This window comes from Gopherus evgoodei, chromosome 10, assembly GCF_007399415.2.
Source record: "Gopherus evgoodei ecotype Sinaloan lineage chromosome 10, rGopEvg1_v1.p, whole genome shotgun sequence".
NCBI lineage: Eukaryota > Metazoa > Chordata > Testudines > Testudinidae > Gopherus > Gopherus evgoodei.
Genome location: NC_044331.1, coordinates 6,615,092 through 6,633,355, shown reverse-complemented (window position 1 = coordinate 6,633,355; position 18,264 = coordinate 6,615,092). Strand labels below are relative to the sequence as shown.

The window sequence follows — 18,264 nt, the reverse complement described above, 5'->3', positions numbered from 1 at the left end:
AAAATCCAATTGAACAAAGAAAAGTAACTAGTCTATTTTCATTGTCCAAATTTAGTAAAATGCAAAAAGCACATAAACAGCGTTAGAGGTAAAAATAAATCACATCTTAAATATTCTTTCAGCATCAATAAAGAGAAGTTACTTATCTCAAAGAACTCCAGTTACTGAAGGGACTATTGGCCACATGGATCCTACTGTAGGTGTGTGCACCCATCTGTGCAAACCTGGAACATTTTAGCCAGCAGTGTATGTGGGGGCTGCAAATGCTCTCTGCACATCCTTGTGCCCCAAGGTATAAATGGTGCATCAGCCTTAACTACCATTCAGTTCCTTCATTAATACAGAATCTAAATAAAGGCCCCATATCAGTGGGGAAGCAGGGTGGGTGAGATCTGAATTGACTAAAAGCCTCTCAAAGAACTCCAGTTACTGTAATGGAAATAACCATCTTCTTTGAGCATTTGTCCACAAAGATTGCATGGTAAGTGACTGACTAGCAGTTACCTCTCAGAGAGGTAGGTGACAGGATTCCTATCTAAATAACTTTAGGACATCCCTGCCAAATAGATCTAGAAGCTGCCACAATGGAGCAGTGTTTGATAAACGTATGAACTAAATTTCAAGTAGTCATCCCACGGATCTGAGAAATAGGGTCTCCCCTAAAGCAAGCTACAGATGTCAACTGAGCCCCAGTAAAGCGTGTCCTAACTCAAGAGGAAGGAGGTGTGAATGAGTAGGAAATCTTAGACACTTTGGGTGGCGACAAATTACCATGGGCACCAAAAAAGTGAATGACTGTTGGGGCTGCTTTGCCTTCATACCATCGCATCTCCTGTAGGGAGGGTATGAAGGATGCGTGTGCAGCCCCAACAGGCATTGCTAGCTAAAAGGTTCCAGTCTTATGTGCATGGGGCATACGCACCCACACCAGGTTCTGCGTGGACAAAAACCCAAGGAAGAAACTAAAATTAATCAAAGTTACCATTAAAAAAAAAAGTATAATTTTTAAATTGAGAGTTGTTTAAGACGTGTTGCTGTTTCTTTTAGATTTCCAAATCCCATGGCAACTAATTTCCTCAGGATCCTTTGAAAATCCTAGCCTTATTCTAAACTAAAGGATTGCAAGAATAATCAAGACATTTTTAGAGGAGGAGCATTTACCTATTTACTGATTTCTACTATACTGAGCCTTTAACTTGGAGTTTTAACCGAGTTTAAAGTGGCATTTCATTTTTATCTGGAATATGTTCTTTTGTCTTTATCTGGAATATGTCTAAGAAATACATCAAGAAAAGTTGTTTCTTTTCTATCCAAATTAAGATGCTATAGCAAGACATATCATACTATACCTCCATAGCATAGTTCTGAAAAACACTGGTGCTACTTGTGCTGCAAGAAGACATCAACTCTGATTTGTCAGGCAAGGGAAACTTTGAAAGGGAACCTATTAATTGATGATAAACAAATAAAAGGAAGTATTTGTTACTACATAAAATAAATTTACATTAGAATCTACATTGGTCTTTGACCAAGTGACTTTACATAGTATATTTCGGGAGCTACAGAAGGTCAGTTATGCTGGAGATGCCCTGGAACAGAACGAGTTGCTACGACAGGGCCTGAGGCTGCTGCCTTGTGCCAACAACAGGGATAGTGGTGAGCTGTCAAGCATGAAAAACCAGTATATGTAGATTCTGTGAAAGGAGCATGCTAATAGCTAGGAACAGGTTCTGATGAAGCAATTCATATGGTTCCTGCATGAATCAAAGCTAAGGAGGGATGAAAGATTCCGCTACAGAATCAGCTAGACAGAACCACTATTACAGATAGAAAAAAATGAAGTACAGGTGGTTAAAATCTCATACCAAACAAACAGAAAAAACGCTCTGATAATTCACTAAGGGATAACTTGAAAATTACTAATGACAACGTACGTGTGCATGCCTTCATGTGCACATACAGGGAAGATAAAGTGGGAAGAGGTTTAAAACATTTTGGTCCAAATGCATTTTCTTTCAATTCTTACTAAAAAAAAAGCCCAGCACGGTCACCTCTAATAGAACCCAAATAACCCCTCTGACTATGCCAGGCAGCTTTCAGCTCCCCCAGTCTTGGTATGCCTGTCAGACTCTACTCCAAACAAACAGTTACCATGCTGAACTCCCTATCTCTTAAACAAGAAATTAATTCTTCCTATAAACCCATTTCCTTTCCAAGCTCCAGTCCGCTAACTTGCCCCATAGTTACACACCACCACTCCAGAAATACTCCCTACTCCAGCAGCAGAAATGAAATTCTGTCCCCTGGGTCCATTCCTGTGAGACCAGCAGCAGGGCTCCGTGAAAAACATTTGAAGTTCTCCTACTGTCTGTTGTCCAGAGAGACACAGACATTTCTCACCATAAGAGGTTAAATGACGGAATTTTTTTTTTGCAGGAAAAAAAAGGTGATACGAAATGACTTGCTCAAAACCAGTCTGTGGCATGTCCCCAAAGAGAACCTAGCTTTCCTAACTCCCAGTCCCATACTTTCCTCACTAAACCATGCTTCCTCTCAATTTGACTGTGGTTAAAATGGGGTACTCCATCATGACATTTATGCAGAAATCTGTATGTAACACAAAAAAACAACCATTTAATCGCCTCTCAAGATTAGAGACAATTAAGTTAAATGCCTGTCTTGTTTTCTACATGGAAACACAAATGTTACTTTTATTAAGGCAGTGATTCCCAAACTGGGGTTCATGAACCCCTGGGGGTTCACAAAATGTTACAGAGGGTTCTCAGGTAAAAATTCCCTAATGGTGGACAAAGCTGTCCCTAGGGATCCCGGGCAGCATGGCGCCAGCAGCCCGCAGACTCTGAACTTCCAAGAGCTAAGCAAATCAAAGCAAGCCTATCTATCACACTGAGGAGATTTAAACTTCAAGACTTCTTATAAGAAATTGAAAGGGAGGTGGATATTTTTTGCTGTTTTTAAAATTAAACAGGCAGCTAGTATTGTTTTAAAATTATTATGCAGAATAAGTTTAAGCTTTGTTGTAATGTGCATTGTTTGCCTGGACTGCTCAAGACCTGAATGCTTGTGTAAGAGGAACTCTTTGAGTTGGCTTCTTAAATAGCTTCATGCTGTTTCACATCTGATACTTCTTGATGAAACATAGAAGCCTTGTCTTATAACAGGCTTATTCAAAGTGATACAAGCTACGAACGTGAGATCTTGGAAGAGTGTTGCTGTTTTCTTAATGTAATAAAAATTCTGTAATGACAAATAATACTTAATAATAAATATTGTGTAATATGCATGCCATAAGAACAAATTTTATATTTCCAAGATCACTGCTTTTATAATTTATGCTCAGGTAAAGGAGAAAATCCCTGGAAATATTCATTTTTAGAAGGGGATTCATGAGGCTTGACATTTTAGTGAAAGGGGTTCACAGGTTGTTAAAGTTTGGGAACCACTGGTTACTAAGGATTTTTATTATTACTATCAAGAAGAAAAACAAAAAAAGCCAGGAACAATAAAATGACCTACCAAACAACGAGCCTCGTTACAGACATTTGCAGGTTATATAACCTTCTCTTAGCTGAAAAGTGCAGTTGTCTCTATTAGCCATTGAAGATATTGGAGCCATACAAAATCAACTCCAGGTACAGTGAGGTGGAATACAGAGGTTCATGAGAATATCATTGTTATTATTACTATTTGTACTCCCCAGTCGTGGATCAGAATCCCATTGTACTAGGGGCTGTGTAAACACGAAACAAAAAGATCGTCCCTTTCCCAAGGAGCTGCAATAAGAGCACGCACACATGGGTAGGGGACATGCATGCAGCGAGGTAGTATTTTGCATACATTTGCTTTCCCTCACAAAAAGGGCTAATGTATCTACTGTGATCCCAAATTATGAACTAAAATTATGAAGAGATGCCACAGCTTTCAACACTATACTTTTGAGCAAGGGATTGCAAATTTAATGAAAATATAAAAAAACCTCTTACCACACTGATACAATTGCTTGGATGAGCCATCATGAGAAGCTGAACTTTCTAGGCTTGTCCTGCTTAGACCAATTTCCTTAATTACTGAGGTGTCATTGTTCTCTTGAGGAGAAGAAGTACCTTCAAAGTCATTGCAGACATCTTCATCAGTTAGAGACGTAGATTCTGAATCCAGAATTCCAAGAGATGAAACACTTGCTCGGTCTGAATTTTGATCCTACAAAAAGAACAGTGATATTGTTATTTTCTATGCTCAGAAAATTAAAGGCAAATGGAAACATTTTTGAAAGATAAAAATGTTATTTTTATTAGGAGAAGTTGGACACTCAAGTATTTCTCCCTGATAGATAGTTCACCTCAGACTTTTATTGAGAACCTGTATATGTATAAAAGACAAGTCAGTCTTTATTCAGTAGATCTCAATGGACTCCTTTTAAAAAAAATCCTTGGGTTAGATCCCCAACATGCACTGAGAGCCTGTCTACACTAGCATTTCCACTGTTTCTATGATTGATACAAGTTGAACCAGTGGCAGCGTTGGCGGGAATTCAAACAAAACAATTCTGATGCAGACACAGCTTTAGATCAGCTAACCATTGAATATAAGAGCACTTCCATTTTTCAAATTAACACTGGAACAATTTTTCTTCAAATTGTTTCTGTTCATTTAAAGATAGAAGTATCTATTAAACGGACATATACAAAAAGATATTTGCTACATAAAAAATACTGCATCATTCAGACTATTTGAAAAAGCATTTTCCTAGGTGCACAGTATTTAAGAGAGTTTAAATAAAAAGTAAAGTGTCTAGTAGCTGTAATACTGTACATACATGAAATGTACATTTCAAAGTTAAGTTGCATTTATCTGAGAATTTCACGCTTATGATGGACAAGTTTTCGTTTACTTCTCTAAAGTAAAGACCAAAGAATATTTTCCTAGTCGGAGTAACCACTATCCTCCATAAAGACATACGTTAAATAAAAGCTGCAAGTATTCTAGTCTGGTACTGGAAAACACACACATCTACTTCCCAAATATCATTAGTAAAAGATTTACACTACAGAGGAAAAATATCTGTTGGGAGCAATAACCAACAAGAATTTTTCTGTGCTTGTGCCAGCTAAGCCTAAATGAAAATGCTCACGGATCCCCTATTTTTCTTCACATTACATTCCCCCTCATATGCCAAGCAACCCTCTTAAAGACACCGTGCTGGTAGCTGAATGAATGAGATGCCCTTCCAAATCCATCAGTATTGCTTCCAAACTGACAAGAGTTATCCAATCTGCTCCCGCTCCAGGGCACAACATGCTATCTATATTGCATCCCCAGAAACTAGTACTGCTAATACTATAATTACTTGAATACACACTGAATCTGTAGTTGCCATTGACTTCCTTGTCAAACTTTCTAGGACCTTTAATTGCTTTGAAAATGTCAATCACTGCATTTAATTGAAGAATGGTGTGTAAATCAGGTTCTAGCAAATCTCATTTCATCACTAATAGATGTTGTGCATATACTCTGCCTTGATGTATGTCAGTCAACTAGGCTTTTTCCACACACAAGGTTCAGTGTTTCAGCCTCTCCAGAATTATGTCCTTTCTTCATAGAAAATGTATCTTTTGAAAAATCTCAAAATAATTGTGAAAGTTTACCTTTGAGGATGCAGCATATGTAGTAAACTTTGAATACCACTTGCTAGCCTTCTCTGCAACGCCTTTCCCAGCAGAAAACATGCTGCTTTTCAGAACATCAAATGTAGGTGTTAATAGTGTATCTAAGTTGAATGAAGGTGGAGACACTAGAGTTAATGCACCAGCCATGTCCTGTGACTGTTCCCTTGCCGGACTGTAAGATGGAGAAGACCAAAGCCTGTCCCTTGGCCTTTCTTCATTTTTTATGTGGTAACTTTTGGATTTGATAAGACGCATTGGCCTGGGAGAATTTGGGGGAAGGCTGGATCTTCTGCATGGCTGCGTCACTGTTGGACTCTTTTCACTAACATTTTTGTCATCGTATGTTTTTTGCAAGTCAATGCTTGGTGCACGGCTTGTCAAAGGGCTGCTCATGTTGTTCATGTACATTACTATTTCTTCAGCTAAATCCCGTCTTGCAGATGGCGTTGAAACACTTTTGTCATCATCGTCATCATCATCATCATCTTTCTGTTGCTCGGTCTCAGCAACCAGCAGCGAGAGGGGATCAAATCCAGTTTCCACATCTGTTTTTTCAACTGGTTTTATTAGAAAGCTGCTATTACGCTGTAACATCTTGGGTTTTTCATTAGACGACTTTACTATTTTAGCTGTGTCAGGTTCAGCATCTAAGTCTTCTAAATCAAATATAACAGGAGACTCTGTTTTATCTGCAAAACTGCCATAGAAAGGTGCATCTTCATCACTAGATTCCTTCTCCATACTCTCTCTCTCAAACCCTAAAGATGACTTTCTGAGGTCAAGACTATTCGGCCTTATGCTCTTCTGGAATACATTAGATAGTATTTTTGCATCAGCTCCTAATTTTTCCACAATGTCTCCAGGGCTTGCATTCTGGTTAATTCTATTTATCATGAACCCCATCAGGGCATCTCCACTCAGATTACGGTTCCTGCTTCCCCATGCCATCTGTTTTAGATCAGGTTCCACAGCACTTTTATGTCTTTTCCTTAAGGTTTTACTTTGAATAACTCCTGCTTCATTGGTACCCTCAAAAGCAGATGTGAACAGCAGCCCTGCTGGGCTTTCTGAAAAACAGAAATGAGTTACCTTACTTTTGTCAAATAACTTTTGTCAAATAACAAATGAAAAAAAGTCAAAATCAGCACAAAAAAAACTAGAATGTAAACCCGCTTAATCTTTTAAACTGGTAATAGTATCAGCTTGTGGATACTAGGGCTGGGTTGGCTTGACTGAACAGAGAGAACAGGCACAGCCCTTAAAATGCACATATGTCCAAAGATATTCAGGGAAATCCTGCTTACCACAGGGTACACTCATGCGGTGGTGAGCTTCTTTGTGCCACTGCCTGGGTTTCCCCCACTTGGCAGTAAGGTTCCTTCAGGTGTTGTGCAGCCATTGCCTCCCTTCTAACAACAATCCTTCCCCTCTAAGTTTTGGGATATTGGGGAACGAGGGGAGGGAAGCAAAATCATGGAGTGGCTAATATAATACTTGATTATTAAAGAATTAAAAGAGGGTACTGTAATTAATGCAAAATCAACATGGGTTTATGGAAACTAGATTCTGTCAAACAAACTCATCATATTTTTGGATGCGATTACCATTTTGGTTGATAAAGGTAGTAGTGTTGATGTACTCGATTTAGACTAAGGCTTTTCACTTGGTATAATACAAAATTTTGATTAAAAAGCTAGAATAATATAAAATTGACATGCACACATTAAATCGATTAAAAACTGGCTGATAGGTCTCAAAATGTCATTGTAAACAGGAATTGTCATTGAGCAGGTGTGTTGCCCAGTGGGGTCCTGCATTATTGAACAGTTTTTTACCAATGACCCAGATGAAAACAAAATCTTCACTGATAATTTTGCAGATGATACAAAAATTGGGGGAATGGTAAAAGACAGGTCACTGATTCAGAGTGATCTTAACTGTTTGGTAAACTGTGCAAGCAAACAATATGCTTTTTAATACAGCTAAATGTAAACGTAGATACATATGGGAACAAAGAATGTAGGCTGTACTTACAGGAAGAGAGACTCTACCCTGGCAAGTGGTGACTGCCAAAAAATCTGGGGGTCGTGGTGGATACTCAGCTGAACATGAGCTCCCAGGGTGACCCTTTGCCCCGAAGACCTAATATGATCCTGGGGTGCATTAAGAGGGGAAGTAGAGAGGTATTTTACATCTATATTTGGCAATGATCTCAATGCTGCAGGAATATTGGGTCCAGTTCTGGTGCCCACAGTTCAAGAAGAATGTTGATAAATTGGAGAAGGCTCAGAGAAGAGTCATGAGAATGATTAAAGGATTAGAAAATAATGTCTCATAGTGATAGACTCACAGACCTCAATCTATTTAGCATCATAAAGAGAAGGGTAAGGGCTTACAGTATCTACAGAGGAAACAAAAAGGCTCTTCAATCTAGCAGAGAAAACGTATAACATGATCCAATGGCTCAAAGTTGAAACTTGGCAAATGCAGACAGGAAAAAAAAAAGGCATGAATTTTTAAGGGTGAGAGTAATTAACCATTGGAACGATTCACTAAGGATTGTAAAAGCAGCAAAGAGTCCTGTGGCACCTTATAGACTAACAGACGTTTTGGAGCATGAGCTTTCGTGGGTGAATACCCACTTCGTCACATGTTGCATGTTCACCCACGAAAGCTCATGCTCCAAAACGTCTGTTAGTCTATAAGGTGCCACGGGACTCTTTGCTGCTTTTACAGATCCAGACTAACACGGCTACCCCTCTGATACTTTACTAAGGATTGTGGTGGAGTCTGCATTACCTCACAATTTTAAAATCAAGATTGGATGTTTTTCTAAAAGATCTGCTCTAGGAATTTTTTGGGGAAAATTCTACGCCCTGTGTTATACTGGAAGTCAGACCAGATATTAAAATGGTCCTCCCCTTCTGGTCTTGGAATCTATGAAGGGGAGAAAAGGGGAGCTCTCCCTCTAATTTTAGCAGGAGGAGGAAGGGAAGGAGTTATGCTCCCCAGAAGAACGCACACAGCGTCTCTTGTACACGCTAACCCCTGGATGTCAATACACCATAAAAGGGTCTGAAATCTGAACTGAAAGAGATGGCCATAAAATGATTTTTAGAAAAACAGCAGCATCAGTCAGAGGGCCTCTAAGTCACAGCATCCAAGAGTATTCTGAAAGCAGCAGCAAGAAATTTCAGACTCGTGAAATTAGGTTCCCATTTTACAGAAATGATCATTCACTAAGAGGAGGTATGATAGCTGGGGTCAACAAACAGAACCGTTTGAGGGCAAAAAACATTTTTTAATGTGATTAACTAGAGCCAAAGAAAGAAGTCTGAATGTCAGAGCAGACTCCTTAGTTTTGTCACTACATAGAATCCACAGACCTGAAAGCATGACACATCACACTATTTCAACCATGGCTGACAGTGTTAGAATAATTAGATTTCACACTACTAAGGGGCATGGAAAAACAGTTGGAAACTTCATTTAATTATACTGGTTAGACACCTCTACTCTGACCTGCAGGAATTTGATACCTGCAGGAGGTCACATGTGAGAGAGAGAAGAAAATGCCATTTGTAGAGTTTGGGGTGTTTGGGAGCACATGCAGAAACAAGAACAGACAAGTCAAGAAAAGAAAGCTGGAAATCCAGACACAACATTCACAAAGTTGTCTCCTTGACCCAAGCACTTACAGACGATAGACCCAATGTAACTTATACTGACATTACTGAAAATGGTTTCATTTATGTCATCTGCCATTGGAGAAGCCCCTATTTTTTTCTTTTTTTTTTTAAATACAAGTGGTGGAGGCTGCAGAGTTGCTACCATGATTCAAGACAGAAGTTCAGGTATAAACCCAGCACTTTTACTTTTCAGACTAATGAAGAATACATGTGTCATGACAGTAACATAGGTGATGTGTAGATGAAACAAAGACCCTCATGGTCCAAGCCCAAAGCAGCATTATCATGACCTTGGAGAGCAGTATACAATTATGTACAAGTCAGCTGCTGTAATAGCAGCCAGCAATTCTGGTGGTTCATGGGGAAAAAAAAGGAAACAAAAACTAAAACTATCGCAAACATAAAAAGTGGCCCAGAGAAGAGAGAATTGTTTAAGCTCCAATACTTTTCTCCCTAACACCATATTGGTGTACATAAAAACTAAAACCTAGCAGACACACAGCTCCATGACAAATAATGCAAGTTATGCTCTGATTAAAAAAACCCAGTTACCCTTAAATAAAGATGAAGTATAACTATTAACTCACCCGTGCTAACTTTCCCAGCTGTACTGTCAGCATTATCAATGGTACCATTGAGTCGTACTATGTTAGAAGTGGCTTTTGCTACTTGAATTGTAGTAGTACTTGAATTTTGATAATTTAGCTTGGGAAGACAGTCACCACTTCCTTTTGCACTCTCTGTTTCAGACACTGTGTGCATAAAAGAATACATGCAAAATTTCATTAGGACGGAGGTAATTCTTAGAACAAGTTTCAAATTCCCATTATCTATAAGTTTTTTTTTTTTTTACAGGGTTAGTTAGAAACTGAATGACAGCATGTGGTGATACTGATCAATTATACCAAAAGTAAGCTGAGATGTTCTAGTCTGAGACATCCCCCATGGCAATACTAACAAAGATTACTGCACCAAAGAATGGCTAACTGAACTGTTAAATGATATATTTCTAAAGAGCTCAGTGGAGAAAACAGCATCCAAATATAATTTGTAATCTTCAAGATTCCAAAATGCAATGACATTATATGGTACTAGGAGAAACTTTATGGCTTGTGTTAGGCAGGAGGTCAGACTAGATGATCAGAATGGTCCCTTTTGGTCTTAAGATCTATGAATATGAAATGAAACTTTCTAGTGACCAACTGCAGTTTCCCTTTCTAAATATAATTTTATATAATTTTCTAAATGTGTTGCTGTTTTTTAATAACAGCAACTTTTCAAACATTAGATCTCATAACAGCAAAAAAATGTTAATGTCAGGTTTATTGAACTTACAACTTCCATTTTAATGCTGAATATTACATGTTTCATCTCATTTGGAACCAATTACATATACTATTAAGTAATGCTTAATTTAAACTAACTCATACTTTGTTTCAAGGAAAACAAATACAAAAGAGATTCCAATATGTCCTCACTCTGCAAAACAGGAAAACACCTATTAACCTAGGGCATCTGATAATTCAATGAACATTTCCACTAAAAGCAGTAGTAGTTAACAATATATTTGTCCAAAATATATATAGTTGTAAGAGCATTAGGGCCTGATTTTCAGAATTGCTGAGCACCTACAACCCAAATTTAAGTCAAAGGGAGCTACAGAGGTTTAATCACCACTAAAACGGTATGTCTACACCACAAATTAAGATGTAACTGTCGTGTAGGTAGGCATACCCATACTAGCTTTAATCTTGCTAATGAGGGTAATAACAGTAGAGAAAATGCAGTGACACTGGCTTCAGCACAGACTAGCCAGTCATGTACAAGCCCATCTGGGACCTGGGGTACTTACTCTGATTGCTACACTATCAGTATTCTTATTTTCACTTTTCAGGATAAACAAAAAGTTACTCTGATACATTCATCAGAAAAAATTGAAATGTCCTGTTACTTATTAGCTCTGAAAGTTGAGTTACAGATCCTTGGGAATTTTCCAGGTGCACACAATTTAAGTCTCAAGCAAAATGGCAAGTTTTTACTTTTATTCATTTTTGGGTTAGATCACAAAACAGATTCATTCACAAGGGATTTTAAAATAATGGAAATTCAAAAGACTAGGAAATTAACCAGGTGAAGAAGCTAAAAGATTTTGATGTTTCTGTGCTATTGCACATTTGCTCCACTGAACATTTCATCTCAGTTAGTTTGATAATAAAAAAAGGGTTGACAAAGAAACAACATTGTTAAACAACAGCTGTCTCTCTGTTCCATACCCCTCCACACACATAGTCAGAGAAACCAGGTTTTGTGTGATGGAATAAATGGTGATTGGGGAGGGTAAAAAATTCATCCATTCAATCCAAAGAGAGGCTTAGGAGCCAGAACACAGGCTGCTACCCTTTCATATCTTTGCGCTGCTGGATCTGCCTCAATGCAGATCCAGCTACACCCAATGTCACTTGAGAGGTAACTAATGCCAGATCTACGCTAGAAAGTTAGGTTGACCCAGCTGCATCACTCAGACAGGCCTGTGAAAAATCCACAACCCTGAGCGGTAGAGTTAAGCCAACCTGGTGTAGAAACTGCTAGGTTGACAGAAGAATTCTTCTGTCAACCTAGTTATGTCTTCTCAGAGATGAGAACCTCTCCCATCACAGTAGCGAGTGTCTGCACTGAACTGCTACAGGCAGTAGAGCTGTGCCATGCAGCATTTCCACTGAACACAAAGCCTAAGCAAATATGTAACGCTGCAGTACTTATAAGCACAGAATCTGTATTTGTTTTATAACTGATTTTTCCAAAAAAGATGCATCATAATTAAATGCACAGAGCAGGCAACTGCACATCTAATCAGGAGCTAAAGTACACGCACAAGCTACTGATCATTTTCAACAGGTGGCACTTACAAGTGCAAAACTTTTTCAGCAAAGCTAGTGGTGATATTATGTTTCTAAAACTAATGTAAGTGATGAACTTCGGGTGACGCATCTTAACCGTGCATTTTCACAGCTGGCATTTGTTGTGTTTTTTCTGAAATTCAATCTTAACTCAGAATTTCCTGAGAATTCTAATGCTTTAGCTTTTAAAAATACAACACTCTTAATTTTTTTCTTTAAGTAACTGATCTTTCCTTTAAAAAACATTTAAGATGAAATTAAAATTATTTTAAAAAATAAGAAATTGCTCTATAACAAGAGGTCTTGCTTCATTTGGACCTTCACCTCCCTAGTTCCTGTGAATGACTGAGTTCACCACTTGAGCACTTTCTAAGAGATATAAGATGGCAATGAGAAAGCATCTTGTGATGGAAGATTTCAGAAATCCCCTCCTTGAAATCCTCTCTAAGTCTGGAGGACACACAAAATAGGAGTAATATGTTCTCATATGTATATGTGGATAAGCGAGGGGTCTCCAGAGCTTGCAAACTGGATAGGTACTCCTGCAGAGATTATGAAGTATGCATGGACTCCTGCAAAGAATGCAAGTTCTGTTCTTTACAAGCCCTCTTGCAAGCTCTGCAAGAAATCCTGTAGACCTTACTTCTGGCTTGACATTTGCTGCTTAGGAATCATGCAGCCTTTACTTCTGAGCTATCTAAACAACACACGGCACTGACAGAAGAACGTAACAGACCAGGATGCATTGTTCAAAACAAGTACAAATTGACGTGATGTGCAGAACATACATTAAAAGTGCTGTTGATAAAATAATAATTCACTTTAAAAATTAGTCAAAGGTACTCAGTAGGGACAACATATTAAACTAAGTCCAGAGTCTGTAGGCCTAGTTGAGTTATGACATTACTAAATAAATTAGAAAACATGCAAGTAGTACGATCACCTTGGTATTTTGGGCCCTCATCTCTCTAAACCCTTTGCCCAATTTGCGTGAACATTGCCATACAAGTTCTACCCTGGCTTATAAAAGGTTAGGCCAATTCCTTTAGGTCTGATGAAAGTATGCAGATGTAAGTAGAGTTTTGCTATTCCTCTCCTACAGAGGAGACTAGCAGGCTCTCCACAATGCATCCCCCTACTGGATATCAAAGCATCATCACTTATATACAATGAACTGGACGGCAATATTTATAAAATACATACAAGAACTGGAATCACTCTCTCTCTTGTCGTCCTCTTTTTGTTTTTTTATATCTTGAACAGATGTTTCCCCTTGCCTAAATTCTTCTTTAGATAACAAGTTACTCCCAAGATCTGAAAGTCCCCCTGTTGTAACAGGAGAATTGACAGGATAAAGAAAATTAACTCTATATTTCCATACAATGAAATACTGTGTAATAGAACAAATGAAATATCCATAATACAATAATTTATTTTGTTAGGCAAATTCCAGCTAAAAATATTGAACACTTTATCACATAAAATTGCCATGGAATGTTAGGACAACTATAGATTGATTTAATACAATACTGGTGCCACCAAATGTACATAAACATTCAAATTATGTCAATGAAGTTCAAAATAAGCCAGCCAAAAGCTAAACAAAACTTATCACAACATTCTATTTCAGTTTATTTGCTTAGAAGACCAAGTGTTAGGTTGTTTTGTGCTCAACCAATCCAAATGTCACACACTCTTTTTAAAAGTTAAAGAGGTGTCAATACATTATTCCATTGTACAGTAAAAACCGTTACCTATCTTTTGTAAGTGTTGTTCTTCGAGATGGGTTGCTCATGTCATTCCATTGTAGGTGTGCGGGTGCCCACGTGCGCGGTCGTTGGAGACTTTTGCCTTAGCGGTATCCGTAGGGACGGCCATGGTACCCCCTGGAGTGCCGTGCTCATGGTGCGGTATATCAGGCGCCACCGGCCCTATGCCCTCTCAGTTCCTTCTTGCCAACAACTCCAACAGCAGGGTAGGAGGGTGGGTAATGGAAAGGACATGAGCAACACATCTAAGAATAACAGTTACAAAAGGTAGGTAACTGTTTCTTCTATGAGTGCTTGCTCATGTCGATTGCATTGTAGATGACTCTCAAGCAGAATCCTCAGGAGGTGGGTTCGGAGTTCACAGCTTTGCAGACTGTAGCACTGCTATGCCAAAGCCAGCGTTATTTCGAGCTTGCTGGGTCAGCGCATAATGTGAAGCGAACGTGTGGACAGACAACCAGGTCACAGCCCGACAAATTTCCTGGATCAGCACCTGAGCAAGGAAGGCTGCTGAGGAAGCTTGCGCCTTAGTTGAATGAGCCAGCACAACCACTGGCAGGGGCACCTTTGCCAGCTCGTAGCAGTAGTGAATGCAGGACATGATCCAGGATGAGAGTCTCTGGGCTGACACTGCGCAACCTTTCATCCTGTCAGCAACAGCCATGAACAACTGTGTTGACTTACAGAGTGGCTTTGTTCTATCAATGTAGAAGGCCAGCGCCCACCTGACATCCAGGGTATGCAGCCTGGCCCTTCTGGCCCCCCCGAGTATTTAGACGGTCCAGGCTGTGTAGGTGAGCAGGAAGAAGGGAGGCAACGCTGACTGAAGCTACTGTCCCTTCTTCTTACAGAACCTTGGCAGGGCTGCCAAGGTCTTGGTGGTGGGGACAGCCAGAAGGGCTTCAGAGCAGGCTGTGGGGTATGTATGCCAACCAAGAATGGCCTTCGTATCCTTCACTCCATACAGCCTGGCATCCGTCTGCCTAGAGAAGAGACCAACTCCATCAAAAGAGGGATCTTGGATTGAAGTTTGCAACTCTTGCGAGGCCCGCCGTTTGTAGCCACAAGCTACACAACTCATCACCACTGCCGACGCAACTACCTGAGCTGCAGAGTTCACTGCATCCCAGGCCATTTGTAGGGAGCACCTGGCTGCTGCCATGCCTTCCTCAACCAGGGTGCTCAATTCCTGGGCTAACCCCTGTGGAAGGGACTCCTGGAACTTGCAGAGGGAAACCCACAAATTCAAGTTGTAACTTCCCAGGAGAGCTTGGTGGTTTGCCATCCAGAATTGTAGGCTGGCAGTCGAATAAATCTCCCAAAAGAGATGCAGCCTTTTGGCTTCTTTATTCTTAGGAGTGGAGGCGGTATGGAGTTGTTTGTCCTTTCTGTTGGCCGTGGAGATGACCAACAAGCCTGGGGACAGATGGGTGTATAAAAACTTGAACCCTTTAGCTGGAACAAAGTATTTTTTCTCTGCCCTTTTGGAAGTGGGAGGGATAAACAAGGGGATTTGCCATAGGGCCTCAGCAATCTTTCAGACTTCTTTGTGGACTGGCAAAGGCAGGCAAGCTGGGCTGGAAGCGGAGAGGACACTGAACATTGAGTCCATCTCCTCCATCTCTAAGCCCAGATTGTCTGCCACTCTCCGGAGCACAGCCTGATGCTCCTTAAAATCATTGGGCGGGCTAAGCCTGGAAGGGCCCATCACTGCCTCATCTGGGGATGAGGAGGATGTCCAGGTTACTGGCGGGAGGTCTGTGGCTTCTCCTCCCCCAGGGGAGGGAGGTTTCGGGGTAGGTACTGCTTCCTCAATCCTGGCCTCCGAGTGATCGTCATGCACCGAGTCCGGTGCCATTGGTATCCCCGTGTCACCGGCGCTGCTGGAGCAGACTGCTGTTTCACCTCGTAGGATCAATGGCGCTCTCTGCTACTCCGCCCGAGGCCGCAGCAGCTGGCTTGTCCTCCTGGGGAGTCTTTGCCACTTGTTGTTGCCGCAGCTGCTCCGATGGTACTGGTGGAGGTCTCTGCCCCCTTCGCTCTAGGGAGACCTGGGCAGGTGCCAGAGGTGATGGGAGCTTGGGTCCCAAACCGCTCTCTTGAATCAGTGACGGACCTTTTGAGGGGCTCAGAATTTCTGCTGGAGAGGAACGCCCTCGCGGCTCCGGGGTGGCTGGATGGGCCAAGTCAGGTCCCTTGTCCAAAGGTCCATGGGCCTTTTTGCCTGGTGCCGGAGAGCCGTGCTTCCAGGCCTTGTTAAGCTCCGGGGAATTCGAACAGTGCTGGACGGAGCCTGTTGCTGGGGGTGCGCTACGCATGGATGCCGAGGTACTTGCCGACTCCTGGCGGCAGGGCTTGGATGCCGGGCAAAGGGCCCACTCCACGAGAAGGGCTCGGAGTCTAATATCCAGCTCTTTCTGAGTTCATGGCTGAAAGTGCTTACAACTACGGCACTTCTCCTTGACATGCAATTCGCCCAAGCACTTGAGACAGCTGCTGTGGGGATCACTAACAGAAATAGACCTTCTACAGTCCATGCAAGGTTTGAACCCAGGGGCCCGGGACATGTCCCTCCTGGGGCAAAGTCCCACTAGGGAACTCTATCAACTAACTACAACTATCTTATGTGACAGACCCAAACCAGTGGGGTACAGGAGTCTGGTAGAGGGCAAATATACTGGTCACTGGATGGGTAGTTTTCTGTTCCCTGAGTAACCAGAGCAGGGGCTGCACTAGAGTAATCAGGAACCTGCTAGAACCAATTAAGGCAGACAGGCTGATTAGAACACCTGCAGCCAATCAAGGCAGGCTAATCAGGGCACCTGGGTTTAAAAAGGAGCTCACTCCAGTCAGCAGGTAGGAGCCAGAGGAGAGGAAGTGCGTGTGAGGAGCTGGGAGCAAGAGACACAAGGAGCTGAGAGTAAGAGGGTGTGCTGCTGGAGGACTAAGGAGTACAAGCGTTATCAGAAATCAGGAGGAAGATCCTGTGGTGAGGATAAAGAAGGTGTTTGGAGGAGGCCTTGGGGAAGTAGCCCAGGGAGTTGTAGCTGTAATGCAGCTGTTACAGGAGGTACTATAGACAGCTGCAATCCATAGGACCCTGGGCTGGGACCTGGAGTAGAGGGTGGGCCCGGGTTCCCCCTAAACCTCCCAACTCCTGATCAGACACAGGAGGATTTGACCCAGACTGTGGGGAAGATCACTGAGGTGAGCAAATTTGCCAATAAGCGCAGGACCCACCAAGGTAGAGGAGGAACTTTGTCACACTTAGTACAAGAAACAATTAAAACTCTAAGGCTGAAGAGCTCTTAAAGAAGCAAGAACAACTGCTAACCACTTGCGAAGTAAGGGAGAGAGGCACTCTGACTAACCACCATAGGTGGTAAGAAGGAACTGAGAGGGTGCAGGGACAGTGACCCCTGATATACCGTTCCATGAGCACGGCACTCCAAGGGGCGCCACAGCTGTCCCTACGGATACCGCTAAGGCAAAAGTCTCTGACAACTACGCACGTGGGAGTGCACACCTACAATGGAATTGACATGAGCAAGCACTCAAGGAATAATATTTTTTTTTTTAAAGGATGAAATGTTAAAGTCTCCTGGTTTTGTTTTTTAATAGAAACTGCACTTCTAAAATAATTCAGACTCAATTGAGATTTTCTTTACATGAAAAGTCAGCAATACCCAGTAAAATCATGTGAAAGCCCACAGAGTTACTTGGCAATTCTTGATAGGCATCACTGACCTGAGGATGACTAGTATAGCTGTGGCTGAATGAGTTCAAAACAAACAAACAAGGGATAATGTTTCAACACAGTTCTTCTACCCCTAGAAAGCTTTTCTTTCACCAATGGTAGTTGGTCCAATAAAAGATATTACCTCACCCAGTTTGTGTCTCTTACTTATGGAAAGAGATGCTGTATACTAAATATAATAAGACACAATGAAAATCTAGTTATTAAAAATAAATCTTAATTTCAATGTGTGCCTTCATCCACAGTTCTTTCATTACAATAATCAGTCCCATAAATGTCAAGGTCATACATCAAATGAAATGAATGTGACAGTTTCAGTAACATAGAGACCCTGAAATACTGGCCCAAGGTAGAGAGCAGGGCCCATGACATATTTAAAATGAGGAGACTCACAGACCATCAAGGCTCAAATCAAACACATCACCCTTTAGGGCTAGAAGCTCTGTGACAGACTTTTCAAAGCAA

The 18,264-nt window shown here is 41.1% G+C and overlaps 1 protein-coding gene across 4 annotated transcripts in view; it reads right to left on the bottom strand.

Annotated features, from left to right (window-relative positions):
- The window catches only part of DENND4A (DENN domain containing 4A), an 89,364-nt gene that overhangs the window by 7,321 nt on the left and 63,779 nt on the right, over positions 1-18,264 (bottom strand). For all 4 annotated transcript variants that reach the window (XM_030577107.1, XM_030577108.1, XM_030577106.1 and 1 more), the window contains 5 exons: positions 13,477-13,599; positions 9,964-10,128; positions 5,667-6,754; positions 4,005-4,221; positions 1,350-1,444 (listed from right to left, as the gene is read on the bottom strand). In XM_030577107.1, coding sequence (XP_030432967.1) covers positions 1,350-1,444; positions 4,005-4,221; positions 5,667-6,754; positions 9,964-10,128; positions 13,477-13,599 — 1,688 coding nt within the window. The remainder of the gene's footprint in view (positions 1-1,349; positions 1,445-4,004; positions 4,222-5,666; positions 6,755-9,963; positions 10,129-13,476; positions 13,600-18,264) is intronic.